Source organism: Chiloscyllium plagiosum, unplaced genomic scaffold (genome assembly GCF_037043375.1).
Source record: "Chiloscyllium plagiosum isolate Xiang-an unplaced genomic scaffold, Cpla_swu_hap1 HiC_scaffold_7, whole genome shotgun sequence".
NCBI classification, from domain to species: Eukaryota; Metazoa; Chordata; class Chondrichthyes; order Orectolobiformes; family Hemiscylliidae; genus Chiloscyllium; species Chiloscyllium plagiosum.
Window position 1 is genome coordinate 71,135,247 of NW_028270145.1, and position 25,487 is coordinate 71,160,733.

General features: G+C 40.0%; 1 protein-coding gene across 2 annotated transcripts in view; it reads right to left on the reverse strand.

Annotated features, from left to right (window-relative positions):
• Positions 1 to 25,487, reverse strand: part of LOC122551656 (ATP binding cassette subfamily B member 11a) — a 105,321-nt gene that overhangs the window by 56,192 nt on the left and 23,642 nt on the right. For both annotated transcript variants that reach the window (XR_015757705.1, XM_043693934.2), the window contains exons 3-9: positions 23,469 to 23,490; positions 23,237 to 23,293; positions 23,065 to 23,113; positions 15,222 to 15,469; positions 12,761 to 12,848; positions 10,492 to 10,625; positions 9,832 to 10,003 (exon numbers count right to left, since the gene is read on the reverse strand). Coding sequence is in view for 1 of the 2 variants with exons in the window: in XM_043693934.2 (XP_043549869.2) it covers positions 9,832 to 10,003; positions 10,492 to 10,625; positions 12,761 to 12,848; positions 15,222 to 15,469; positions 23,065 to 23,113; positions 23,237 to 23,293; positions 23,469 to 23,490 (770 nt within the window). In the remaining variant the exon portion in view is untranslated. The remainder of the gene's footprint in view (positions 1 to 9,831; positions 10,004 to 10,491; positions 10,626 to 12,760; positions 12,849 to 15,221; positions 15,470 to 23,064; positions 23,114 to 23,236; positions 23,294 to 23,468; positions 23,491 to 25,487) is intronic.

Consider the following 25,487-nt stretch of genomic DNA (forward strand, 5'->3'; position numbering starts at 1 on the left):
AATATTATTAGAGATAGAGTAATTAAACATTTGAACAAGTATGAAAGGTCATGTTGAGATTTTTACAGAGGTGATCTGACTATCTATGAATATTGTTGATAGGGATTTTCAGAAGATACTTGATAAAGCTTTTAGCAAAATGAGACCATATGAAATTGGTAGTGACATTAGAACATTGGATGCAAATTGGTTCAGAGGTAGAAGATAGAGAACTTACAAATAATATTAAAGTAGAAACAATATCACATGGAAGCAGGAAGTCACAAAGACATGTTGATTAAATTAGAACTCAATGTGAGGGATGGCAAGCTAACAAACTTAAAATCCATGCAAAGTAAATTGGAATATTTTATAAATAGTGAGAGCATAGAAATTGTAGAGGAGAAAAGAGTTTTGGATTTCCAGGTACATAAATCACCTCAAGCTAAATGACAAGTGTAAAATTTTATTAGACACAGTAGATTAATTGATCAGATAGACTTTATCCCAAGAGGACAGGAGTACAGTGGGGAGTAAGTCATGTTTCAATTGTACAGAGCCTTGGTCAGCTTCCAATGATTCAATTTTGATGCCATAGTTCAAGAAGATGTTGGCCTTAAAGAGAGTATAGCACAAATTCACCAGAACCATGCCAGAGTTAAATGATTATATTATGAGAACCATTATAAATTTGATTTGAATTCCCTTGAGATTTGGGATTATTGGGAGATTTAATTGAGGGACTTAATTAAGGATTACCTGAACAAGTGGACAAAAATGGAATAGCTGTTGAGCTGAAGGTCACGATATTAAATATTCTAATAGTGTTCAGAAGTAATATGCATTGAAATGGGAGATTGGTTGTTTTCTGTATTAAGATGGTAGTTGCCTTGAAAGTGTTTAGGACAGCATCTTTCAGGAACATTCAAACATGAAAAAGGTTACCATTCAGCCTGTCAAATCTGCTCCACCATCAATAAAATCATGGCTGATCAGATTTTAAACTCAACTCTATTTTCCTGCATATTCCATTAATCTTTCAGAGAAGTGTATTAAAAGAGTAGACCATTTGAATTTTTTCAGGATATATGTCAAATTCAGAGATAGCTTTGGAGGTCATATTGCAGTTGTACAGGACATTAGTTAGGCCACTGTTGGAATATTGCAGGCAATCCTGGTCTCCTTCCTATTGGAAAGATGTTGTAAAACTTGAAGTGGTTCAGAAAAGACTTATAAGGATGTTGCCAGAGTTGGAGGATTTGAGCTATAAGGAGAAGTAGAATAGGCTAAGGCTGTTTTCTCTGGAGTGTTGGAGGCTGAGGGGTGACCTTATCAAGGTTTATAAAATAATGAGGGGCATGGATAGAATAAATAGACAACATCTTTTGCCTGGGGTGGGGGAATACAGAAATAGAGGTTGAGAGGGGAAAGATATAAAAGAGACCTAAGGGGCAACTTTTTCACTCAGAGCATGGTACGTGAATGGAATGAGATGCTAGAGGAAGTGGTGGAGGCTAGTACAATTGCAACATTTAAAAGGCATCTGGAAGGGTATTTGAATAGGAGGGATATGGGCCAGGTGTTGGCAGGTGGGACTAGATTGGGTTGGGATATCTGGTTGGCATGGTCAAGTTGGACTGAAGGGTCTGTTTCCATGTTGTACATTTCTATGTCTCTATAATTGAGATTAGAGAATGGGATAACTGTTCAGGCAGCATCCGAGGAGCAGGGAAATCGACGATTCGGGCAAAAGCCCTTCATCTATTCCTGATGAAGGGCTTTTGTCCAAAACGTCGATTTTCCTGCTCCTTCGATGCTGTCTGAACTGCTGTGCTTTTCCAGCACCACTCTAATCTAGAATCTGGTTTCCAGCATCTGCAGTCCTTGTTTTTAACCCAATGGGATAACTGTGTGCTTTCATTGGTGTATTGGAATAGGTATTGCATAGCTTGCTATGTGAATGAAGCTGAATTAAGTATAGATACTTTCTGTTGCAAGTTCTCTGTTGATCTCAGGGATCCTGGCATGGTTCTGTGAGTTTGTGCTACACGCTCTCAGTTGATCTCAGGGAGACATGATATAAGTTTAGAAACAATTTGCATAAATGATGCAACAATTCTGTTTTACATGCTGCCTGATTGTGAACATAACAAATTTCCTTTGTTTGTTCTCCTGTTTTTAGTATTTGACTGTGGTGCGCAGGAGGAGAATCTACTGACAACACTGATGGAATTGTAATCCCATTCACTGAGGACGAGACACATAAAACTCAATTTTCAATGTGTTGCAGTATTAATGAATGGAATGTGAAAGACAATTTGGAAAATGGAGAATTTATGTAGCAGTAGAATAAAATTCAGAAACCAGAGCTAATATTCAAATGGCTATTTGTGAAAATCTCAATAAGATCAATCATTTCTAAAGTATTGAATACAATTTTACCCACAATTAGATAATTGAACAGCTGTAACAATATTTTCTTGTTACTTCTCTGACAATCAAAAGCAGCTAAAACATACACAAGTTTCATTTGTATACAATTAAGCCAATGAACCATTATGCTATGATTGGAGATGTAGTGGACAGTGAAGAGGGTTCCTTAGATTACAACAGGATCTTGACCAGGTGGGCCAATGGGCAGAGAAGTGGCAGATGGTGTTTAATTCAGATAAATACGAGGTGCTGCATTTTGGGAAAGCAAATCTTAGCAGGACTTATACACTTAATGGTAAGGTCCTAGGGAGTGTTGCTGAACAAAGAGACCTTGGAGTGCAGGTTCATAGCTCCTTGAAAGTGGAGTCGCAAGTAGATAGGATAGTGAAGAAGGCATTTGGTATGCTTTCTTTTATTGGTCAGAGTACTGAGTACAGGAGTTGGGAGGTCATGTTGCAGCTGTACTGGACATTGGTTAGGCCACTGTTGGAACATTGCATGCAATTCTGATCTCCTTCCTATCGGAAAGATGTTGTGAAACTTGAAAAGGTTCAGAAAAGATCTACAAGGATGTTGCCAGGGTTGGAGGATCTGAGCTATAGGGAGAGGCTGAACAGGCTGGGGCTGTTTTCTCTGGAGCGTCGGAGGCTGAGGGGTGAGAGGCTTACAAAGTTATGAGGGGCATGGATAGGGTAAATAGACAAAGTCTTTTCACAGGGGTTGGGGAGTCCAGAACTAGAGGGTATAGGTTTAGGGTGAGAGGGGAAAGATATAAAAGATTCCTACGGGGCAACTTTTTCACACAGAGGGCGGTACGTGTATGGAATGAGCTGCCAGAGGAAGTGGTGAAGGCTGGTACAATTGCAACATCTAAGAGGCATTTGGATGGATATATGAATAGGAAGGGCTTGGAGGGATATGGGCCGGGTGCTGGCAGGTGGGACTAGATTGGGTTGGGATATCTGGTCGGCATGGATGGGTTGGACTGAAGGGTCTGCTTCCATGCTGTACATCTCTAAGATATGTTGCATCTCTACACTTAGCACCTATTCACGCTGTATCTACTTTGGACTAGGGAGCTCCAAATTCATACAAATTATTCTGCTTTTCTTTAACCCTCTCCCTCTGTTTCTGGAATCCTTAGCCAAATTGATCTTAAAATGAATCAACCTACCAAATATCAATAGTGATTTGTAGTTAAATGTTCACACTCTAAAAGTTTTATTCAGCTCCAAAAATCAGAGTATGCTGTAAATACTCAGGAACTCTGGCAACATCTGTGGAGAGATATACATGGCTCAATCTTCCCAGTCCCTGAACAGTATAGGGCCATGGTGAGAAAGTTACATTGATACCAATGAGACTCATTTTGTAACCAAACATTGGATGGTGAAATTGGACGCTCACTACTGAGCATCAAAAGGCCTATGTGCAAAGGTTATTTCTCATGATCATCCTGTTTACCACCTAATCTCACCTCATCTTATACAGCTTCCTATCCTCCCATAGACTGGATTGAAACTAGACTCTGTGAATTCCTTACATGAAATTCAGAATGGTTACCAGCTCACTGTTTGTTCCTTTGAACCTTCACCTTAGACAGCAGTTGCCAACATACTCCCTGGCTCCATGCATCCCATCTCCATAGGTACTGGCATCCAGCATGTATCTGCATCATGGCACCATTGTCGCCTGTCTCCAATGCACTTCAATGTTGCATTTTAGAGTGCACTGGCACCTTTCGTTGCAATGCTGTTGCAAGGACACTTAATGTGCAGGGATGGGCAACCAGCTCATGATTTAGACTAGGATGCATCTTAGGCCTCCTCGCTTTCTTAGAACTCATTAACTTTGTGCATACTTTGATGCTCACAGCCTTGACCATTTGCACTTTTCTCCATCACCCAGAAATTATAGGCTCAAAGTGCTTTGTTTTGTCTTGCTATTTAACACAGACATAAAGCCAGGCATATTGTCATGGTTGTCAGCAGTCATCAGTGAAGGGCGCACATGTTGCTGTACAGGATCCTGCTGCATCAATCCCACACAAGTGCCAGCTATGTACACATCAAAAATGTTGCTTGCACTTCAACTAAGTGGCCATGGCTCAACGTCTGAGGGGACTATTCCTCACTCAAGTCAAGGGAGGCACCCTTCAGTCAGGAGGTCCCAGCACAGAAAGTCAACAGTGGTATCATTCTCGGGATTTGGGCATGGTCAGTCAGCTGCTTGAAACAGTCAAGGGTGCCTGTACCTCTATCGTCCAGGGATTGGACCATAGTTTTCCCCTGTGTCTAAAGCAACCAGTCCAGGCAATTACAGGAAGACAGTTGTGGAGCTTTACAAATATCAGCCATGGATCTGGTTGCTCATTATTTGGAGCTGTCTAAGTTGCTTAAGTGGGAGGGCCATGGTCAGTCCTGGGGTCTGTCCAATAAATGTCAAGGGGTGGGGGTTATCGAGGTGTGCTGCGTGAAGGGAGCTGAGAGACTTAATTGTTGTGTTTGGAGAATGCATGCCTCATTGCAGAGGTGGTTATATTTGTGAAGGGGTCAACTCAGTACATATGAGGGATGATGATAGAGCATTGTAGGGAAATGTGGTAATGCATGATAAGGGGTAATCAACAGTCAGCAGCATTCTGGCTTCAATGGGCAGCAAATAAGGAAGAGATCTGGCATATTTATGTGAAATGCATTGGCATAGGGCTGAGGCAGTAGTATGGGGTGATACTCATTTAGATAGATGGGTTGAGTGAGAATTTGGGAAAGTTTAAAACCTTTGGAGTTATTGGGGAAGGCCACCACAGAGAAAGTGTATATTTAGGGTTCCATCAACAGTAAGAGGCTGAGCCTGTGACTCACTGCTTGAGGAGCAACTGCTGTTTCTTTCCGTTGTGCTCTGAAGAAAGAATGCACAGTGGAGATAAAAATCGTTGTCAACGTACATGGAATGAGTGGGATAAACATTTCATTCTGTGACGGAGGGGGCTTCCATTTCAAATAATGTGAGACCCATTGTAGGGAAAACAGCATCACACAGATGGCCATACACGAAACCTGAAACATTCTTGCAAGCATTATTTTCTATATGAACTATGGCATGAATCTTCTGTGTTTAGTCAAATCCTTGCCTGAAGCACTCTTGACCTCGTCATGCAGCATCAGGGATCAATCCCTCTAATGGCAGTAATGCACAGCAATATTGTGAAGGGTGGAAAGTTTGACTCTGACTAACAAAGTAGCAATAACCTTCCATGTTCCCATAGTCTGCACATGATGCAGCAGCTGCTCCCTTCACAGCTTGGACCAAAGAACCACATAGTGCTAAGGATAGTTGGGATCTTCAACATTATAGTTACAGATAGACAGGTGTTCACTCACACAGATAAGGAAGAAAAGTGAATGTATATTGACAAAGGTAATTATGTGCTCACAATATATCATCAACTGTACCACCTGTGTGCTTACAGAAAGTCTTAATTCTCACACTGTCTCAGTACAGTTGGAGTGGAAGGAGCCAGTCCTTTGGTGGCATGCATTATCCTGGAAGTTTTGTTCAGCCAATATTAGGGGAGGGCATTTGTGGCTAGACAGTACAACCATGCTGGAAGTGTCCTTCTCAGATGAAGGCGTACTCTCCTCAGTTTGACCTCCCACAGGGCTGAAGGTGGTGGGCAGGATGGAGGCTCGACCATCACTGGAGTGTCCTCTGAGGAGACTTCTCAGACACTTGTCTGTGGCTCTTCCTCCAGATGGGTACCTATGGACACAGTTGTCTCCTTGTGAGGAACAGTCACCTGGAGTGAGGTTAGTGTCCTCTATCTTCTGTTACCTTGCTGTTGATGCTGGAGTGTAGATCTGTGCACATATCCAACAGACTCTAAGTGTGTTTGACCTGGCTGTCATGGCAGCTGCCAATCATCCCATGGAGGCAGCCAAATAGTCATGTGTCTGAGGCAGCAGGGTCCCAATTCACTACCCTTCCTGGATTTATGGCCCTGTTATAGGCCATTTTCTCTTGGAGTGAGAGAAAGGGAGGGATTGAGCAAAATGAAAATGGTTGGCACAGTTATTAATGTTGGTACAACTGGTACAAAAGTGCTGACATTTTCCAAGTGAGTGAGTACACAATGCAAAGGCTAAGCAACTTTAGTGGAGGCTTGTGGGAGAGGGAATAAGTGGGGAAAGATGCAATGTTCAATAGGAAGAGGGGTAGAACATGAAGTTTTGTGGGAGGTGGGATCAGCAGTACAAATCCAGTGAGTGAGTTAGTGAAGAGAAGATGTTGGGATTTATCCTGGCATAGCAGAGGAAGTCATTGACCTTCTTGTAGCATTGCCACATCTTTCTCCAGACAGTTGAGATTGCACTGACCTGGGTGGTAACCTTAGATAAGGTCAGCAGGGTCTGGTGTAGTGACCTCATCTACATGGCCCTCCACTGCTCCATCACATCCCCTAGTATTTCCATGTCCCTATCTGGAAAGCATGGTGTCAATTTCCTCTATTCCAATATGTCCAGGAAAATGTCTCGAACTATGCAGGACATCTCCGAACTGTCACAGCTTGACTAGATGCATGGCAGCTATGAAATATAGTGCCAGTGCTAGGAACCTCACGACGAGTCGGCAGTGTTGAGTAAATCCACCTACAGCAAGTTGGAGAATTGGACTAACATCAGACGACCAAGGTGCCATAGTCAAATGAGGTGAGTTTGGGACAATATGGTAAGAAAGTGCATGGAACATCACAGAGAGAAACCCCCAATGAAACGCAACAAAAATGGCACTTAGCAGATTTCAGTTAAAGTTCAGCTCACAGCTGGGTCAGGGGTATAACAAGCCACATTATCTTTTTACAGCAACTATTTTCTGGTAAATGTTTGAAGTTCACTAAAATGTTTTCAGTGTGTTTGCGAATGAATGTATGAATAAATGTGAGTGAAGAGGTGAATAAATGCACATGTAAGTGTATGAGTAGGTAAAATGGATGGAAGAAGTGGTTCAGTGAGTAGTGTAGTGGCTAAGTGATATGTGAGTAGAATGGTAAATGGGGACTGTGACAGCTGGGAAGGTTGAAAGTGGCGAGGGTGACAGCAGTACAGGGTGATTGTTGAACTGGAAGAGAGGGTAGCAGGTGTTTGAGTGGAATACTGCTGAGTGAGGTCGTAGGTGGATAAAGTGGCAATGGCTATATTGCCAGTAGAGTTAAGCAGTAGGGTGATAAGGGTGTAGGTGTGTTCGGAGCAGTTGATTTGAGTAAGGAGAGGTTATCAGGTTGATAGCCAGTTATGTCAAGTCAGGTGGGTAAATGAGTGGTTTGGGCTAGTCTAGTTGTGTCAAGGGATGGGCAGCTAGAGGGAACTTGTCAGCAATGTTCCCTCTATTCCAAGTGGCTGCCCCATAGGTCTTGCATGGTGAACACGCACCAACACCATTTGCAGCATTGACTTCTGGACCTCAGAGGTTCAAGTTCTTTTATTTGAGCATTTTTTTTCTTGCTCAAAATAAAAATGAGCAAGAATGCTGTTTGTCAGGTTGAGTTGATGGAGTAGTCAAGTTAAGTTGGTTGGGAGGGGAATGGAGATCTGCGGACATATGCAAAGGTGCAGTTGTCCAGGAATGTTTACAAGAATTGGATTAGGATTTTCAGTTTACCATTTTCAAGGTAACTATCCAATTATCCATATTGCAACAGTCTGAGGACCCTCACTTTTAAATACCATTTTTCAGAAGGTCCTGGGGAACAGGGGAATTTCCCATTGGAATTACAGACCTCCTGGGCAATTGCACAGAGTCAATGCAATGGGTCTTCCAGACTTTGAAAGGTCTGGGCTATTTTGATCTCTGTAGAGACCAAGAAATTTACTTTAAGTTATAGAAACATACTTTAAGTTGTAGAAAGCTACTTAAAGAATCATGCACTGTATTTGCTGTTGTAATAAATAAACTGAAAGTAACATTGATGAACTGGAGATTGGAAGGTCTGGGCCAATATTTGCTGATTTTTCATGAGAAAAATTCTGATAAAGGGTCATTGCCATGAAAATTTAACTCTGTTTCTCTCTCTGCAGAGGTTATCTGATCTGCTGAGCAATCTAGCATTTTCTGTTCTTATTTCAGAATTTCCAGTTGTGCAGAGAAGTGGCAGTAACCTTCCTGCTGAGCTGGATGTTATGGGTTCAAATTCTGAGGAAGGCTCACCAGACCCAAAAGATTAACTCTGATTTATGTTCACTGATGCTGCCAGATCTGCTGAGATTTTCCAGCAATTTCTGTTTGTGTTTCTGATTTACAGCTTCCACAATTCTTTCAGTTTTTGTTATAGGTTCAAGTCTCACTTAATGGCCACAGAAGGTGTGATTGTCATGTGGCCAAGCAGCTTGATTGCCAGCAAGTAAATCAGTAAGTGGTAAGAGGAGGAGTGTTTCCGCGTCAGCCATGCAATGGTTCCTAGACTCCAGATAAATGGGGAAGGTTACTCTTGGTTGTAAAACCAGCAACGAAATCCAAAATGCCTTGTGTGGTAGCAACTTCACGCAACATAGAAAAAAGTTGGAAAAATATCAGATTTCCAACATCTGGAATACTTTGCTTTTCATTGAACCTTTTCACCCATCTTGTGTGACCTTCTACTCTGTAATTTTTTGACCATCTTTAATCTTTCACGTGAACTGATTTCAAGGATGACTAGTTATTATTGAACAAACATTAATCTTTCAACTTCCAATCACCAAGGATGCCTGATCATTGGAAAGGGTCTTCAATTAGCAGATATTTGAAAGTAGATACTTTTTCTCATAAAAACACATCCCCAGTTACATTCAGTAGAAATGGTCTAAAAGTAATATTCATTCTTGTACTTTCTACTTCTGTGACCAGGATTAGTTTCTAATGGAAACATCCAGCATCAGTTTCATAAGTGTTTTTTTTAAGGGGAAGCTAGATAAATGTAGTTTTAAAAAAATATTTCATGAGATGTTGGTTTTGCTGCCTGGGCCAGTATTTATTGCCTATCCTGAATTTTACCCAGAGGCAATTAATAGTCAGCCACATGTAGTCCAGAGCAAGTAAAGAGAACGGATTTTATTTCCTAAAGGACATTTTTATAATAATTGACAGTGGTTACATGGTTGTCATTAGACTTTCATGTAGTGGGAAGAAATGAACTGCAGGATAATTGAAGATAAAGTATAGTGAAGGGAGTATAGAACATAAATACAGGCACAGACTAGTGGAGCAAAATGGTTTGCTTCTCCACTGCCTGTTCTATATAACCCTGAATAGCATAACATATTATTAAGCTTATATATTTCATCTTAATTAGTAAGAACTAACAAGTAATGGAAATCTAGGATCTTGTGGGTGTTGTGAATGCTGTTATGGTACAAACTGCTGTGTTCATAATTATTTCCTTACCAATGCCATGAGAGCAGCTCCAAGACCAATGAGAGGACTGACAGCAATAATAACAAGGGTTAGTTTCCAACCACTGACAAATCCCAGGAGGAATCCACTGATAAAAGTAGTGAAACGTTGAATAAAAATTCCAACTTGATCAGCGATAGCATCATTAATTTTATTAATATCACTGCAATAAGATGAAGAATTTTGAAGGTACTTGTGTCATCAAAATGTCTTGACAGAATTGTAATGTTAAAGGATCATCAAAATATTGCTAACAATTAAAGAATAATCTCTACCAAATACTGTCAACCATTTTCCTTCACTTTCACACGTACAGTAAACCTTAATTATTGTTCCAAAAGAGGTCTCTTACTTTGCATTGTAGTGTTGCAGAACTGCAGATGTAAAATCAAGTCGAACAGAAAATAATGACTGCAAACATATCAAACTGTGCACTGATATCTGACAACAATAACAAAGTATTGTGAAGTACCTATATTTAGTAACTGATTTCCCTTCTTCCAAATGTGACAGGACACAATCTTCTCTTGTTCACATGTCAACTTTGCATATTTATTATTATTAAATGTAAAGCAAAGATTACTCCTTATTGGAGCACATGCTTTCATAGCCAGAGTAAATTTGTTTTATGAAGTTCAATAATATACTCACTCTGACATCCTTGTGTTCAATTCTCCAGCAGAATTACAGTCAAACCAACCAATCTCCATTCTCATAATTTGTTTGAAATAAGCTTTCCTTATTTTTTGAACCTGTCGGGCTGCTGCTGTAACCCAGAAACATATCTAGCAACAGAAGATATAGCACAATTATATTTGCATATTTGTATTTACTGCTACCCTCAGCCTTTCCAATAAATGGGGAATTGAGTTTATGGCTTAGAGATTAGATGGAAATGTTATGGTTTTTATTTCTAGTTTAGGATTTCAATGTACCCCAGAATGGTGAGGAAAGACTCTCCTCTCACCCTGTCAGGGATAAGTGTTCTGTATTAGATGAATTTCATGTGTCGTATTAATGGAGTAGAATTAGTGGAACTCTATCATGTTATACATGACTTGAGAGCATTAAATGTAGATGTTGGTCTCAAAACAAATGTTGACAATAATTTTGAAATTCCTCACCCTTTGGTGAAAACATAAGAGATAAGGAACAGGAGTTTACTCTCTTATTTATTAAGATCATTGCAGATTTATATGCGTCTTTAACTCCACATTCCCACTTATCCCTTGTAAATCCAAAATTTGTCGAAGTCAGCCTTGAACTTGCTCAATTACACTGCTTCCATTGCTCTCTTGGGAAGACACTTTCAAAGATTGACAACTCCCTCTGAGAAAAGAAATTCCTCCTCATCTCTGTCTTCAACTATTCTATTCAATCCTTTATTCTAAGACTATATTATCTAGTCTAGATTCCCTCATAAGGGGAAACATCCTCTTAGCATTTGCCTGGTAACCCTGCTCAGAATGTTATATCTTTAAATAAGATCAACTCTCCTTCTTTTAAACACCAATATAGATCCAACTTGCTTAACCTTTCCTCCCAGACGAACTCCGCCATCCCAGGAATCAATCGTTTCTCTGAAAAGCTTCCTTAAATAAAGTGACCAAAACTGTAGGTGTGCCCTGTAAATCTGCTTCTAGACTTTCCTTCTTTTATAGTCTATCCTTATTACTGTAACGATCAGCCTTCCATTTGCCTCCCAAATGCTAATTTCATTTTCATAATCATTTTTTGTTTAATTTATGAGAACTTACAAATCTGTCTGCCTTTTTATACTTAGGTTAGTCAGAGAGGCATAACATAGACAGGAGCAGATGTTACCTGTTTTTGCGTTTTTCAAAACGAACAAAGAGTGGATGATGAGGTCGTGATGCATGACATTGATAGCTTTTTGCAATTACGCCCCGATTCAAATCGCAAAGGAGTAGGTAGGATTAATGTCACCTCAAACATCCCCCTACCTTGAAGGCAAATTGTTTGTTAAGTGGCAGGATAGAATTTTGGTAGGAGTGGGTCTTAGAATTACACCTTTTCAATGGCATCATGAGAAACATAGCTATTACAAAATTAGTTATATTAGCAACATCTTTGATCCACATTCAACATCTGTTTCCATTACATTATCTGTCAGTGCATTCTGGATTATTCCTATTTGTTGTGCAATTATATTTTCCCTCATTTCACCATTGCAAATTTTGCCAATTAACTGAAACCTTTGCATTGTTTTCTAACCATCAAGCTATTGTCCTTCTCCCTATTTGTAAACCAGCAAATTAAAAAGGAATATGCAACACCATTGGAAAACGCATAATTTACATGGTCTGCTTTAATACTTCAAAAATGCTTCGGAAAACTTAATAAATAAGAATGCACTTTCTTATTTTTGTCAGTAATGTAAGGAAAACAGATTGGTGTTCACATCACAGAACAATTCAGAATTTCTATGCATGTCAATAACATTCCCCATTCTTAAGAAAATTCCTCTTTCTGAATAGATATCCAATTCAAGGTTGATATAACAAGCAGAAAAAGATATTTACAAAAATGAATACATTATTAACTTTCTCCATGGAGCCATGAACAGTCATCAGTTAAAACAAGCTTACAATTTATTACTTTACGAAAGATTTAGAATTCTGCAATTAAACATTCATTTGTATTTGGATATCAATACTTAAGACAATGTTGACTATTTGGAACTGCAATTGGCTAAATGGGGTCCTGATCACAATTGCTGTGTTGTTTAATAATAGGAATCATAAGATAGTTTTAACATAGCTGCTATCCTTCTATCATTGCACAACTCAAAATATTCTCAATTTAACTGCATTATACAATTTAGTTTAGAAATCATGCTGAAATGTATGATCTTTTGTTGGAAATTATGAGTTGAAAACTAGATTCACTTAAAACCTACCTGACAGTAGCCCAGTAAGAACACAGACAGTCCTATTGCAATGTAATAATAAGCAAACATGGACATTTCGTGTTCGATGTCTAAGACCCTGGGAAGACAAATTCAAAACTTTTGGATCACATATCTAATTTATTACTGAGGTACACAGTAGTGGTGGTAATCTTATTCATAAAATATTTGCCAGAATAAGTAAGAATCAGATTATTAAAGTTGTATTATTTATACCAAAACACACCATTAGCTTTCTTTGAAATAAAGATCCTGATTTTCATAATGTCTGTTGATTCATTATACATTTATTAGAGTATTTTATCACACTATATTTCAGGTTATATTAGGCATAATGCAAATTTTCATGGTAGGCATTTGAAGATAACAATATTTAAGTTATTGTTTAGGAATTTGGGAAATCATCAAAATTATAAGCATCAAAATGATCAAGAAGTACCATCCTACTACTAAACTTTGTTTCACCTTATCTGTGAGTGGCTATCATTGGATGTTCCAAGCAATATGAAAAAGCGCAGTCCTGGAAAAGCACAGCAGTCAGGCAGCATCATAGGAGCAAGACAGTTGCCGTTTAGAGCCTAAGCTTATGCTCGAAATGTTGATTCTCCCGCTCCTCAGACGCTGCCTGATTGCTATGCTTTTCCAGCACCACACTTTTTGACTCTGATCTTAAGCATCTGCAGGACTCACTTTCTCCTGTTATTGTGCTCAAATCAATGTTATTCTTCACTTTAATTAAAGGATTGCCGGAGGTTGTCTAAGAGATTGATTTTTTTTTATGATTCATGCTAAACGTGTGCAAAGGTTTGGTTTTGGACAATACATTTTTGGAACAAAGTTTCTCATTGGCACCAATCATCCACCAGAGCTTTGACAAAAGGTCCACTAAAAGACCTTCACATGCTTTTACAGTGATTTAATTGCATGCCCAGCGAGGCACAGGTTTAAGCTGAAAAGAACTTGACAGTTACAATTATTATAAAGTAACCTTGCTTGGTACTCAGAATAGTCTGAAGGTTGGGCATAAATCTGTCATTATGCTCTTTATCCATCTAATCATAACACGACCAGTCTACTTGCACAAAAACATGTTAGATAGCTGTTGCTTGCACAGTGATGATGCCCAAAGGCCAATTCCAGTGCTATAAGATTCTGTGATTGATCAAACAAACAAATCTGAACTAGAAGAGAGTGGAGAGGTTAAAAGTTAATAAAATTTTGAGACCCTGATGTTTCAGCTTAATAAAGCATGGAGAGAACATACAGAAATATCAGAGGTTTCATTTAAGTTCAGCTTAAGGCCATTTCATTTATAATACAGATTGGGGGAGGTGATGTCTAGGCCATTAATCCAGAAACTCATCTAATGTTCTGGGGAGCTAGGTTCGAACTCCATCACTGTGGATGGTGGAATTTGAACTCAATTTTTAAAAAGTCTGGAATTAAGAAACTACCGATTACTATGAAACCATTGCCAGTTGCCATGAAAAGCCCATCTCACTCATTGCTGTCCTTCAGGGAAAGAAATCTGCCATCATCACCTGGTCTGGCCTACATTGAATTTTAGACCCAAGGCAATATGGTTGACTCTCAACTGCACTCTGAAATGGCCCAGCAAGCCACTCAGTTCTAGGACAGCTGGGGTCAGACAAAAAAAATGCTGGCCAACCAGCAATGCCCATGTACCACTAATTAATTTTTTTTTAAATAAATTCTCTGGCATGTCTATTACAGCTTTTGGTCTTGTATTTTGTGTCCTTTAACATCAACTCTCATGGTGAAATTTAATATGGTGACAAACGTTACTTAATTGCCAGTTCCAGGTTATGTTGCTTCCTAATCTGTGTAGCATTTTTATTGTTTCATTTCTGAGATCATGGTGCTTCAAATTACAGTGTTTTCTGTTCATTTTGAGGATATTCAGCTCATAGCTTCAAATCAATTATTTTACTCTTCTCTAAAATTCTAAAAGTTATTAACAAACAATAGTCAATAAAAATATTTTCAGTGATTTCAACAACTTTATAAAATTCCAAAACATCTATTGCTTCCCTAAATGAATTATGGCATATGAATTCTTATTTATTACTGGTTGCAGATGGGTGAATAGATTTCAGGACAAATCCCATCTTTAAATGTTAAGAAATTGCAATGCACTTGATCCAAATACATTTTAAATACTGGGATATTTTCTGCAAAAAAAGCAGACCATGCAGCTTCTTCTCACGAATTCTGCACCTGCAGGCTCATCCCACTCACCAGAAAATGTTGTGCACCATGCATGTAGGTGTATCACAGGCTAATAATGAGTCAACACCTTGACAGAATACTGAGACTCACCCAGAGATCTCAATACCTGTCCATCTGCTTAAAGCAGAAGGCAAGTAAGTGAATAAACTAAAAATGGACAAAGATTCTGAAGAGAAAGTAAGGCAAATCGGCATCAACTTACCCACATGGCACTGTTTCATTTTTTTGATTATGGTACTCTGACCCATTCACCCAAGTTATGACGCTGGTATTATGATTGCAAATCTTTTCCTGGTCTTTCAATTCTCGTAATTCGATGTCATATGCAATAAAGGTATCTGCCAACAAACCAAACACCAATAACATGGCAGGTTGGGCTACTCCATGAAGCAGAGCACAGGTTCCTCCGCATACCATCAGGGTAATTTCATAGTAGGAAGCAAATCTGAACTGGGAGAAAGATCATTTAAAATTACATCTAAGAAAAACAGTTGCTCTTCATTTTCCATTTTCAGAAAAATGTACAAACAAAGACCAATGACTGATAATACAGTGACAAAACAAATGAGTAAAGGAGTAATTGGTGCACCAAAAATCTGTTTATGACTTTAAAATATTAAGACTTTTAAATTTTATATGGGGGTTGTTATAAAGTTTAGTGTACAGATTATTCTAATTTGGAAAATGCCATGTGAAAACTTATAACATTAGTTACTACATTTCCCAATGTGATGTGAAGGCATCAAGAGTTCTTATGTCTCACTTCTAAGCCAGAAGGCCCAGTTTCAAGTTCCAGTAGCTCCAGAGGTCTGTAATAACATCTAAAAACAGGTTAATTCCAAAATATGAAAGAACATCAATTTGAAATGTTTATCTGCTTTACTTTTCAAAGATTTTCTGTGATAATCGCAGATTTTCAACAACTGCAATATTTTAATTTTATATTAATGTATGAAATCACTGCCAATTCTCCTGCAAGAAGGTACACTTTGGAGAAGCTTTTCCGGTTTCTCTGACAGAATGCTCATTTGTCTCTGTTCCCTTTTAAAACAAAACAATTATATCTCTACCTTTTCTGGCACTGTTGAAAAGTCACCAAATGAATGTTGGCACAGATTTTCGATGTGGAATTTGAAACATGGCCCCATAGCAGAATTATATTACTCTTCTGATGCTATGCTCAAACATTAATGTCCTTATTGACCAGGAGGCAGGTTTGAACCTTGTTGGACAGGCTGAGTGCCTCTCGGAAGCAGGAGCTGTCTGCCCACTGCCAATGATAATTAGAGCAAAGAACAAAAGGACAATACAGCGCAGGAACAGGCTCTCCAATCCTCCAAGCCTGTGGCACCGACACATTTTGCCCTTCCATACTGAAACCATCTTCACTTAGAGGATCTGTATCCCTTTATACCCTTCCTATTCATATATTCATCCAGGTGCTTCTTGAATGCTGCAAATTCTTTTCAGTGATTCAAGAAATGTAGCATCGTAATTGCTTTTCTGTCTGTCGTTCATGTGGATTTTACAACCCCCGACCTTGCAATGAATCTGAACAATTCTTTTGTATTATGTTTGTTCTTGGAATGTGGACAGTGCTGACTAGTTACATTTGTTGCCTGTTCATAACTATTCTGAAATGAAGATCGGGCCAACGTCTGAACTGGAAGCTACTGCTGTTGATTGTTTTCTCATGGTAGTTTTATGGAGGAAATTCTTGGGCTCTAACAACAGATTCTGACAACTTATGTTACATAATGCCATTGAGGTAGCACCATCACCGAGCTATATAAGGAGATACTGAGGCAGATGTTTGGTCAAAGAAGTTGGATTGAAGGGGTATCTTAAGGGAAGTTAGAGAGGTAGAAGAGCAGAAAGATTCGTGGAAAATTTCAGCACTTAGGACTTTGGGAGCTGATGGCAGGGTTATTAGTGGTGAAGCGATCAGAATTAGGGATGTATAAGTGATTAGAATGGGAGGAGAGAGCTGTAGGGAAGTTTGTAGAGCTGAAGGATGTTGGACAAATGGTCAACAATGAGAATGTTTAAATATTCAAATCTAGAGTTAAGAAAAAAATTGGAAGAAGATGTTGGCATAGGTGACCTGAGTCCGGGTGGAGTCAAGTGATGTTAGAGGTATGAATTGGCCAGATTGAAGAGGTGACACATCTGCAATGAATGTTGAACAATCCATATTTTAAACACCATCATCAGCCATGAACTACAATCAGAAAGCTAGTGCAGATCTCAAGGAAGGAAAATTGCAAAGAATGAAGCACTCAGCATAAAGGATTTTGAGTCCATTAAGTTAAAAGGACTTAGTTTAAAGCTCTAAATGCAGGTGAGACACACAATAAGGAAAATGTCTGTCATCTATAAAAGCTTAGGGCAGAAGGCATGAAAAGTGGAGGAATCAAAGAATCATAGAGTTTTACAGTGCACAGTTTATGTTGGTGATTAAGAATCTGTGCAGTGTTATGGAAAAAGTTGCATTTGTTCACTACTGACCATACATCAGAGCAAGGCAACTAGTTCAGAATATTAGTTAAATCAGGGATACAAATTGAGAATTTACACAAATTCTCTTTTATTTAGAAGATCTTAAAGAAATTTAAGATATCCTAAATTAATCTAGTCCCATTTGCCAGCATTTGGCCCATAACCCTCTAAACATTTTTGATTCATGTTACCATTGACATTTCAGGTGTAACCTTGCCTCAGGACTGGGAATGGGTGTAGGAGGAATTGCAGATAAAGGGGGTGGCAGGGGAAAAATACCTCATCTACCGCCTGGGCAGTCTACTGCCCAGAGGACCCAACACTGAGTTCTCCAATTTCAAAGTGGGTGGCACGGTGGCACAGTGGTTAGCACTGCTGCCTCACAGCGCCAGAGACCTGGGTTCAATTCCTGCCTCAGGCAACTGCCTGTGTCGAGTTTGCACATTCTCCCCGTGTCTGCGTGGGTTTCCTCCGGGTGCTATGATTTCCTTCCACGGTCAAAAAAAATATGCAGGTTTGGTGAATTGGCCATGCTAAATTGCCTGTAGTGTTAGGCGAAGGGGTAAATGTAGGGGAATGGGTCTGGGTGGGTTGCTCTTTGGCGGGTCGGTGTGGACTTGTTGGGCCGAAGGGCCTGTTTCCACACTGTAAGTAATCTAATCTAATAAGAGGCACCTACCTTCCCATCTCCTGACTCTCTTCCCAGCCCTTTCACTCCTTCCAGTGACCTACTGGATTCATTCCTCCCCTCTGCCTGTCTTCACCTACGCCCTGCCCCTTCTAATCCCTTTATCTGCAGCTCCCCTTACACCCGCCCCAGTCCAGAAGAAGGGTTACACCCAAAACATTGACTCCTCCATCTCCTGATGCTGCCTGGCTTGCTGTGTTCTTCCAGCATCCTGCCTGTCTATCCAAGGGTGTTGAAGCCAGTCATTAAAACGCCATAAAATGTGAGGCCTTAGTCTTTAACAGGAATAGTGGGTGATTTGGTGGCTGCAGCTATGACTGGTGCTTCTGTTCAGTATTGAGGCTCCCCTGTAAGTGCCATCATGATGCATGCGGTTTGTTGGCAGTCTGAAGAATGCGAAATATATTGCACATGGCCTAACTATGGATGTAATTGCTTACATCTTACTTTGCAATAGTGATTCTGTTGAATACGTTCCTGTTGAACTATCTTCTATTTCACAGCTTGTTATGTGAGGTAAGAAATACCTCAAAAGAGACTCAGCAAAATGCCTTTAACGTGCTTAGGAATACTGAGTCCTTTGTCAGCCAATATATCAACCTCTTCCACATTCAACAAAAGTGATTCATCTATTGTTTCCTTATTACTTAAACATTCTCAAGGGCACAGTGTTTGCTTAAACATCTGTTTAGAATAGACACAAAGGTAAGCATGATGATTAAAAAAATATATTTGCAAATAGTTAAGATACTTTGTGATATGAAAAGGTACTTGGAGGTCAGTTTGCAATGGTTGGTAATTCCTGCTGTAACTCTTCATTGAACTTATTGCCTCTTTTGATAGACTTGACATGAGCCACTATTGATGGAGCAGCATACTCTGTAGACCCTGGAGAAAGGTGTCCCCTACTTAGTTTTTACTTTTGCTATAGAATTATTCTATATGCTGTGAAGCATTTGATGTATTTAGGCATTTGACAATCAATTTTCAATATAGTTACATAATTGGGAGATGGAATGGAGCTGGTGATGAGGTGATGAGTGCGGGTTGCTACTGGCGAGTGAGAGGGTGATGATGGGTGCTGGGTGGTGGCAGGCTTTTGTCAACGGATAATTCTATCCTGAAATATGTAAGTTAGGGGCATGTAATTTATGCCTGAGACTCTGGCAGCTCATGACAGAATTACAGCAATTTTCGTATGAAAATGAAATTTCAGGTTTTTGCTATTTAAAATCTTTGTTACATTCACCATCTTTCACACAGATGAGTGCAGGATGCTGATGAGCGATAGCTACTGGCGAGTGAGGGGGTGATGATGGGTGCTGGGTGGTGGCATCGGGTGTGTAAGGTTCTAAAAGTGGAGGGCAAACAGCCAGAAATCATGTTACATATTGGCACTAATGATATATAGCCAGGAAAAGGATCGAGGATATAAAAAGTGATTTCAGGGAGTTAGGATGGAAGCTACAAAGCAGGACGAACAGAGTAGTGTTCTCTAGTTTACTACCAGTGCCATGAGATAGCGATGCGAGGAACAGGGAGCGGGCGCAGCTTAGCACATGGCTGCGCAGCTGGTGTAGGAGGGAGGGCTTCAGATATGTAGATAATTGGGATGCCTTCTGGGGAAGGTGGGACTTGTACAAGAAGGACGGGTTGCATCTGAACTGGAAGGGAACCAATGTCCTGGGTGGAAGGTTTGCTCGAGTAGTTTGAGAGGGTTTAAACTAGTGTGGCAGGGGGGTGGGAACCTGAGCTGTATACCGGAGGTGAGAGTTGATGCAGATGAGGCAATAGCAAGAGGAAGACCAGCTAGTGGGAAGGATTTTCCTGGGAAGGAACCAAGGGATCAGTTAAAGTGTGTTTGCTTTAACGCAAGGAGTATCAGGAATAAAAGTGATGAACTTAGAGCATGGATCAGTACCTGGTGCTATGATGTTGTGGCCATAACAGAGACATGGGTTTCTCAGGAGCAGGAATGGTTGCTGGATGTTCCAGGGTTTAGAGCATTTAAAAAGAATAGGGAGGGGGAAAAAAGAGGAGGGGGTGTAGCACTACTAATCAGAGAGCTAATCACAGCTACAGAAGCTTCCATTTATGAGGAAGATCTGCCTACATAGTCAGTATGGGTGGAAATTAGGAACAGCAAGGGAGCAGTCACCTCTTTAGGGGTTTACTACAGGCCCCCCAGTAGCAGCAGGGAGATGGAAGAAAGCATAGGTCGGCAGATTTTGGAAAAGTGTGGACGTAGTAGGGTTGTTGTAATGGGTGACTTTAACTTTCCCAATACTGATTGGAACCTCCTTCAAGCAAAAGATTTGAATGGAGCTGTTTTTGTAAGGTGTGTTTCCTAACTCAGTACGTTGACAGGCTGATGAGGGGAGAGGCCATTCCAGACTTAGTGCTCGGAAACGAGCCGGGGCAGGTATCAGATCTTGTGGTGGGAGAGCATTTTGGAGATAGTGACCACAACTGCCTTACATTCTACATAGCTATGAGAAGGACAGGATTAGGCAAAATGGGAGGATATTTAATTGGGGAAGAGGAAACTATGATGCAATTAGGCATGAGTTAGGAAGCATGGATTGGGAGCAATTGTTCCATGGTAAAGGCACTATAGACATGTGGAGACTGTTTAAGGAACAGTTGTTGCAAGTGATGAATAAATATGTCCCTCTGAGACAGGCAAGAAGTGGTAAGATAAAGGAACCTTGGATGACGAGAGCAATGGAGCTTCTTGTCAAAAAGAAAAAGGTAGTTTCCATAAGGTGGAGGAAGCTAGGGTCAAGCTCAGCTCTAGAGGATTACAGGCAGGCGAGGAAGGAGTTCAAAAATGGTCTGAGGAGAGCCAGGAGGGGGCACGAGAAAGGCTTGGCAGAACGGATTAGGGAGAACACAAAGGCATTTTACACTTATTTGAGGAATAAGAGAATGGTCAAAGAAAGAGTAGGGCCGATCAAGTATAGCATAGGGAATTTGTGTGTGGAGTCTGAGGAGGTAGGGGAAGCCCTAAATGAGTTTTTTGCTTCTGTCTTTTTGAAAGAAACAAACTTTGTAGTGAATGAAACCTTTGAAGAGCAGGTGTGCATGCTGGAATGGATAGAGATAGAGGAAGCTGATGTGCTGAAAATTTTGTCAAACATTAAGATTGACAAGTCGCCAGGCCCGGACCAGATTTGTCCTCGGCTGCTTTGGGAAAAGAGAAATGCAATTGCTTCGCCACTTGCGAAGATCTTTGCATCCTCGCTCTCCACTGGAGTCATCCTGAGGACTGGAGAGAGGCAAATGTAATTCCTCTCTTCAAGAAAGGAAATAGGGAAATCCCTGGCAATTACAGACCAGTAAGTCTCACGTCGGTCGTCTGCAAGCTGTTAGAAAGGATTCTGAAGGATAGGATTTATGACCATCTGGAAGAACATGGCTTGATTAAATGCAGTCAACACGGCTTTGTGAGGGGCAGGTCATGCCTCACAAACCTTATCGAGTTCTTTGAGGATGTGACTAGAAAAGTTGATGAGGGTCGAGCTGTGGATGTGGTGTATATGGACTTCAGCAAGGCATTTGATAAGGTTCCCCATGGTAGGCTCATTGAGAAGGTCAGGAGGAATGGGATACAGGGGAGCTTAGCTGTCTGGATACAGAATTGGCTGGCCAACAGAAGACAGCGAGTGGTAGTAGAAGGAAAATATTCTGCCTGGAAGTCTATGATGAGTGGTGTTCCACAGGGCTCTGTCCTTGGACTTCTACTGTTTGTAATTTTTATTAATGACTTGGATGAGGGGATTGAAGGATGGGTCAGCAAGTTTGCAGATGACACAAAGGTTGGAGATGTCGTTGATGGTATAGAGGGCTGTTGTAGGCTACAGCGGGACATTGACAGGATACAGAGACGGGCTGAGAGGTGGCAGATGGAGTTCAATCTGGATAAATGCGAGGTGATGCATTTTGGAAGGTCGAATTTGAAAGCTGAGGACAGGATTAAGGATAGGATTCTTGGCAGTGTGGAGGAACAGAGGGATCTTGGGGTGCAGGTACATAGATCCCTTAAAATGGCCACCCAAGTGGACAGGGTTAAGAAAGCATATGGTGTTTTGGCTTTCATTAACAGGGGGATTGAGTTTAAGAGTCGTGAGATCTTGTTGCAGCTCTATAAAACTTTGGTTAGACCGCACTTGGAATACTGCGTCCAGTTCTGGTCACCCTATTATAGGAAAGATGTGGATGCTTTGGAGAGGGTTCAGAGGAGGTTTATCAGGTTGCTGCCTGGACTGGAGGGCTTATCTTATGAAGCAAGGTTGACTGAGCTCGGACCTTTTTCATTGGAGAAAAGGAGGAGGAGAGGGGACCTAATTGAGGTAAACAGATAATGAGTGGCATAGATCGAGTCGATAGCCAGAGACTATTTCCCAGGGCAGAAATGACTAACATGAGGGGTCATAGTTTTAAGCTGGTTGGAGGAAAGTATAGAGGGGATGTCAGAGGCAGGTTCTTTACACAGAGAGTTGTGAGAGCATGGAATGCATTGCCAGCAGCAGTTGTGGAAGCAAGGTCATTGGGGACATTTAAGAGACTACTGGACATACATATGGTCACAGAAATTTGAGGATGCATACATGAGGATCAGTGGTCAGCACAACATCATGGACTGAAGGGCCTGTTCTGTGCTGTACTGTTCTATGTTCTAAATAACCAAGTGTGAAATTAAGTTTCTTAGGTTATAAATTAGACAAGAAATAATCAAAGAAATTCACTGCCATATGAATATTATCTTTTTGGAAAATTATTCTGAATACTTGAATGTTTTACATAGAACACACAGAATATATAGTGCAAAAATATTGGCAATAAAAGTCAGATTTACCAGCTCAAAAAAGCCGATCCTAATGTTTTCTTCTTTTTTCTGTGTTAATCTTTAAATACAACAAAATTAAATGTCAATTTAACTCCTGGTCAGCCCAACATGAAGAAATTGCAGTCAGCATATAACTAATATTTTTATTTGATTATTTGCATAATACTTGGTCTGGGCTTACATCTCTCCATTTTTTTCACTTTTTGGAGAAGGTTTTCCATTTACTGTGTAGGTATTCCTGGAAATCATGAAACAAGAATACAACTCAGAGTAAGTTAAGGGAGTGAAGAAGAGAAAATAAGTGCCATTCTAACAGTGTTCAAAGCAAAGCATTTCACTGTCCATGGAATAAAACACATGCACAAAGGCATTTTATTTATAAGCAGATAAGTAAACTTCATCAGTATACTCACCTTCGATGAGAACCATCTATATCTGCAACAGAGAACAATGTTTATCATACAATACAGCAAAAGGACAGGACACCTTGCATTTATTTATCATTTTTAATAAGGAAATTTATAAGGATATATTAAAAAATGGAAATGATTCAAAAATGAAGATATTAGTTGAAGTGAGCAAAAGCTTATTCAATATCATGAGTTTTTTTTAAAAAATGAAGGCATTAAAGGAACATTGTGACACAAGAGGATATGCACAGATGGAGACCATTCAACTCCTTATGTTGGTTCCATTTAATAAGATCATAGCTGATCTGTATTCTAACCTAACCTGGCTCCATATGCTAACAATCTTGGCTGCTGAAACTCAAACAATCTCAGATTCAAAAATATTAATTGCATTAGCAACCACTGATTTTGTAGGAGCAGATTTCTATCACCCTTAGCATGTGTGTATTTCTTAATGTCTATGTGACTTGGCAATGAACTTAAGGTTATGTTCCCTTGAGCTATTCTCCCCACTAGCAAAATAAGCATTGTATCAACATTTTGCATTCCTTTCAAAATCTTACAGTGCTCAATCAAATCTTGACATGACTTTTTCAATGTCAGGAAATACATGCCAATGTTTATTTATTTTCTCTTTATAACCTTACCCTTAGAGAGCTGGTAACATTCCAATGACTTTTTCCTGCATTCCGCCCAAGGCCACTGGGAGATGAAGGGTATGGTGTAGATGATGTGGAGGGGAATTCTATAGGGGATTAAGAGACTGAAGCCAAAGTTGCAAATCACAGAATTGTTACAGCGCAGAAGGAGGCCAATCAGCCCATTGTGATTGGAACGGCTCATTAAATGAGCATCATTACCTAGCACCAGTCTCTAGATTTTTCCCCACATTCTTACACATTATTTTTCATCAAATAACCATCCAAGTCCATTTTCACTGCCTTTATTGAGCCTGTCTCCACCACAGCTCGTGGCAGTGCATTCCAAACCCTCACTACTTACTGAGTGATGTTTTCCCTCACTTTACGCTTGCTTCTTCTGCAGATCATTTTAAATCTATGTTTTATTGTTCTTGTTTATTCTGTGAGCAGAAGCGTTTCTCTCTCTCTCTGCTCTATCTGGCATGCTTTTGATTTGAAAACTTTTGTCATATCTCCTCTTACTCTTCTACTCTCAAAGGAATACCATACCACCTTCTTCAAGCTATCCTTGTAACTAAAGTTCCTCAATCCTGGAACCATTCTAGTAAACTGCTTTTGTACCCTCTTCAAAGCATTCACATCCTTCCAATAATGAAGCACGCAAAATTGTACACAATACTTCAGTTAAGGTCTAACAAGTATATTTCACAAGTTCAGCATCACCCCCTCATTCTTGTAATCTATGCCCCTATTAATAAGGTTGCATGCTTTCTCTATTTTCTCTTCCATATTCAATGATCTGTGCACATAAACACACAAACACTCCCCTCCCCCCCACCCACATATACACACACTCCCCCCCCCACACATACACACATACTTCCCCACTCCCACCTAGGTGTTTACACCCTTCTGCATCTCCCCTATTGTAGGGCAAAAGAAAATAACTACACAAGAGTTCAGGAAAGGATGTAGGTCTGAAGGACCTTATAGTATGAGGCAATTTAAGGATGAACATTAGAAACAAATTAGAACGTAAGTTAGTCAGTGAGGGCAGCACTTGCAAGTGAGCAGGAACTAATATGTGATAACTAATGTAAACCAAAGTTTTAGATGCAAGTTTAAAGAAGTGGAAAGGTGCAAGTTGAATTAATTGGAAAACGACAAAGCTACAGATACACCATTATCATTTAAATCTACAATTCTATCTCCAACTTGAAAAAAAGAGTTTCATTGATGGCACTAACCTGTACTTATTTCTTTTCTCTTCTATTTGACCATGTGAATATAAGCATCAAAAGAACAGATCCTGGTTGATGCAAGAAAGAGTCTAAGATAGGATGGCAACTAGATAAGGTTTCAGTTAATTTGATGCTCCCTC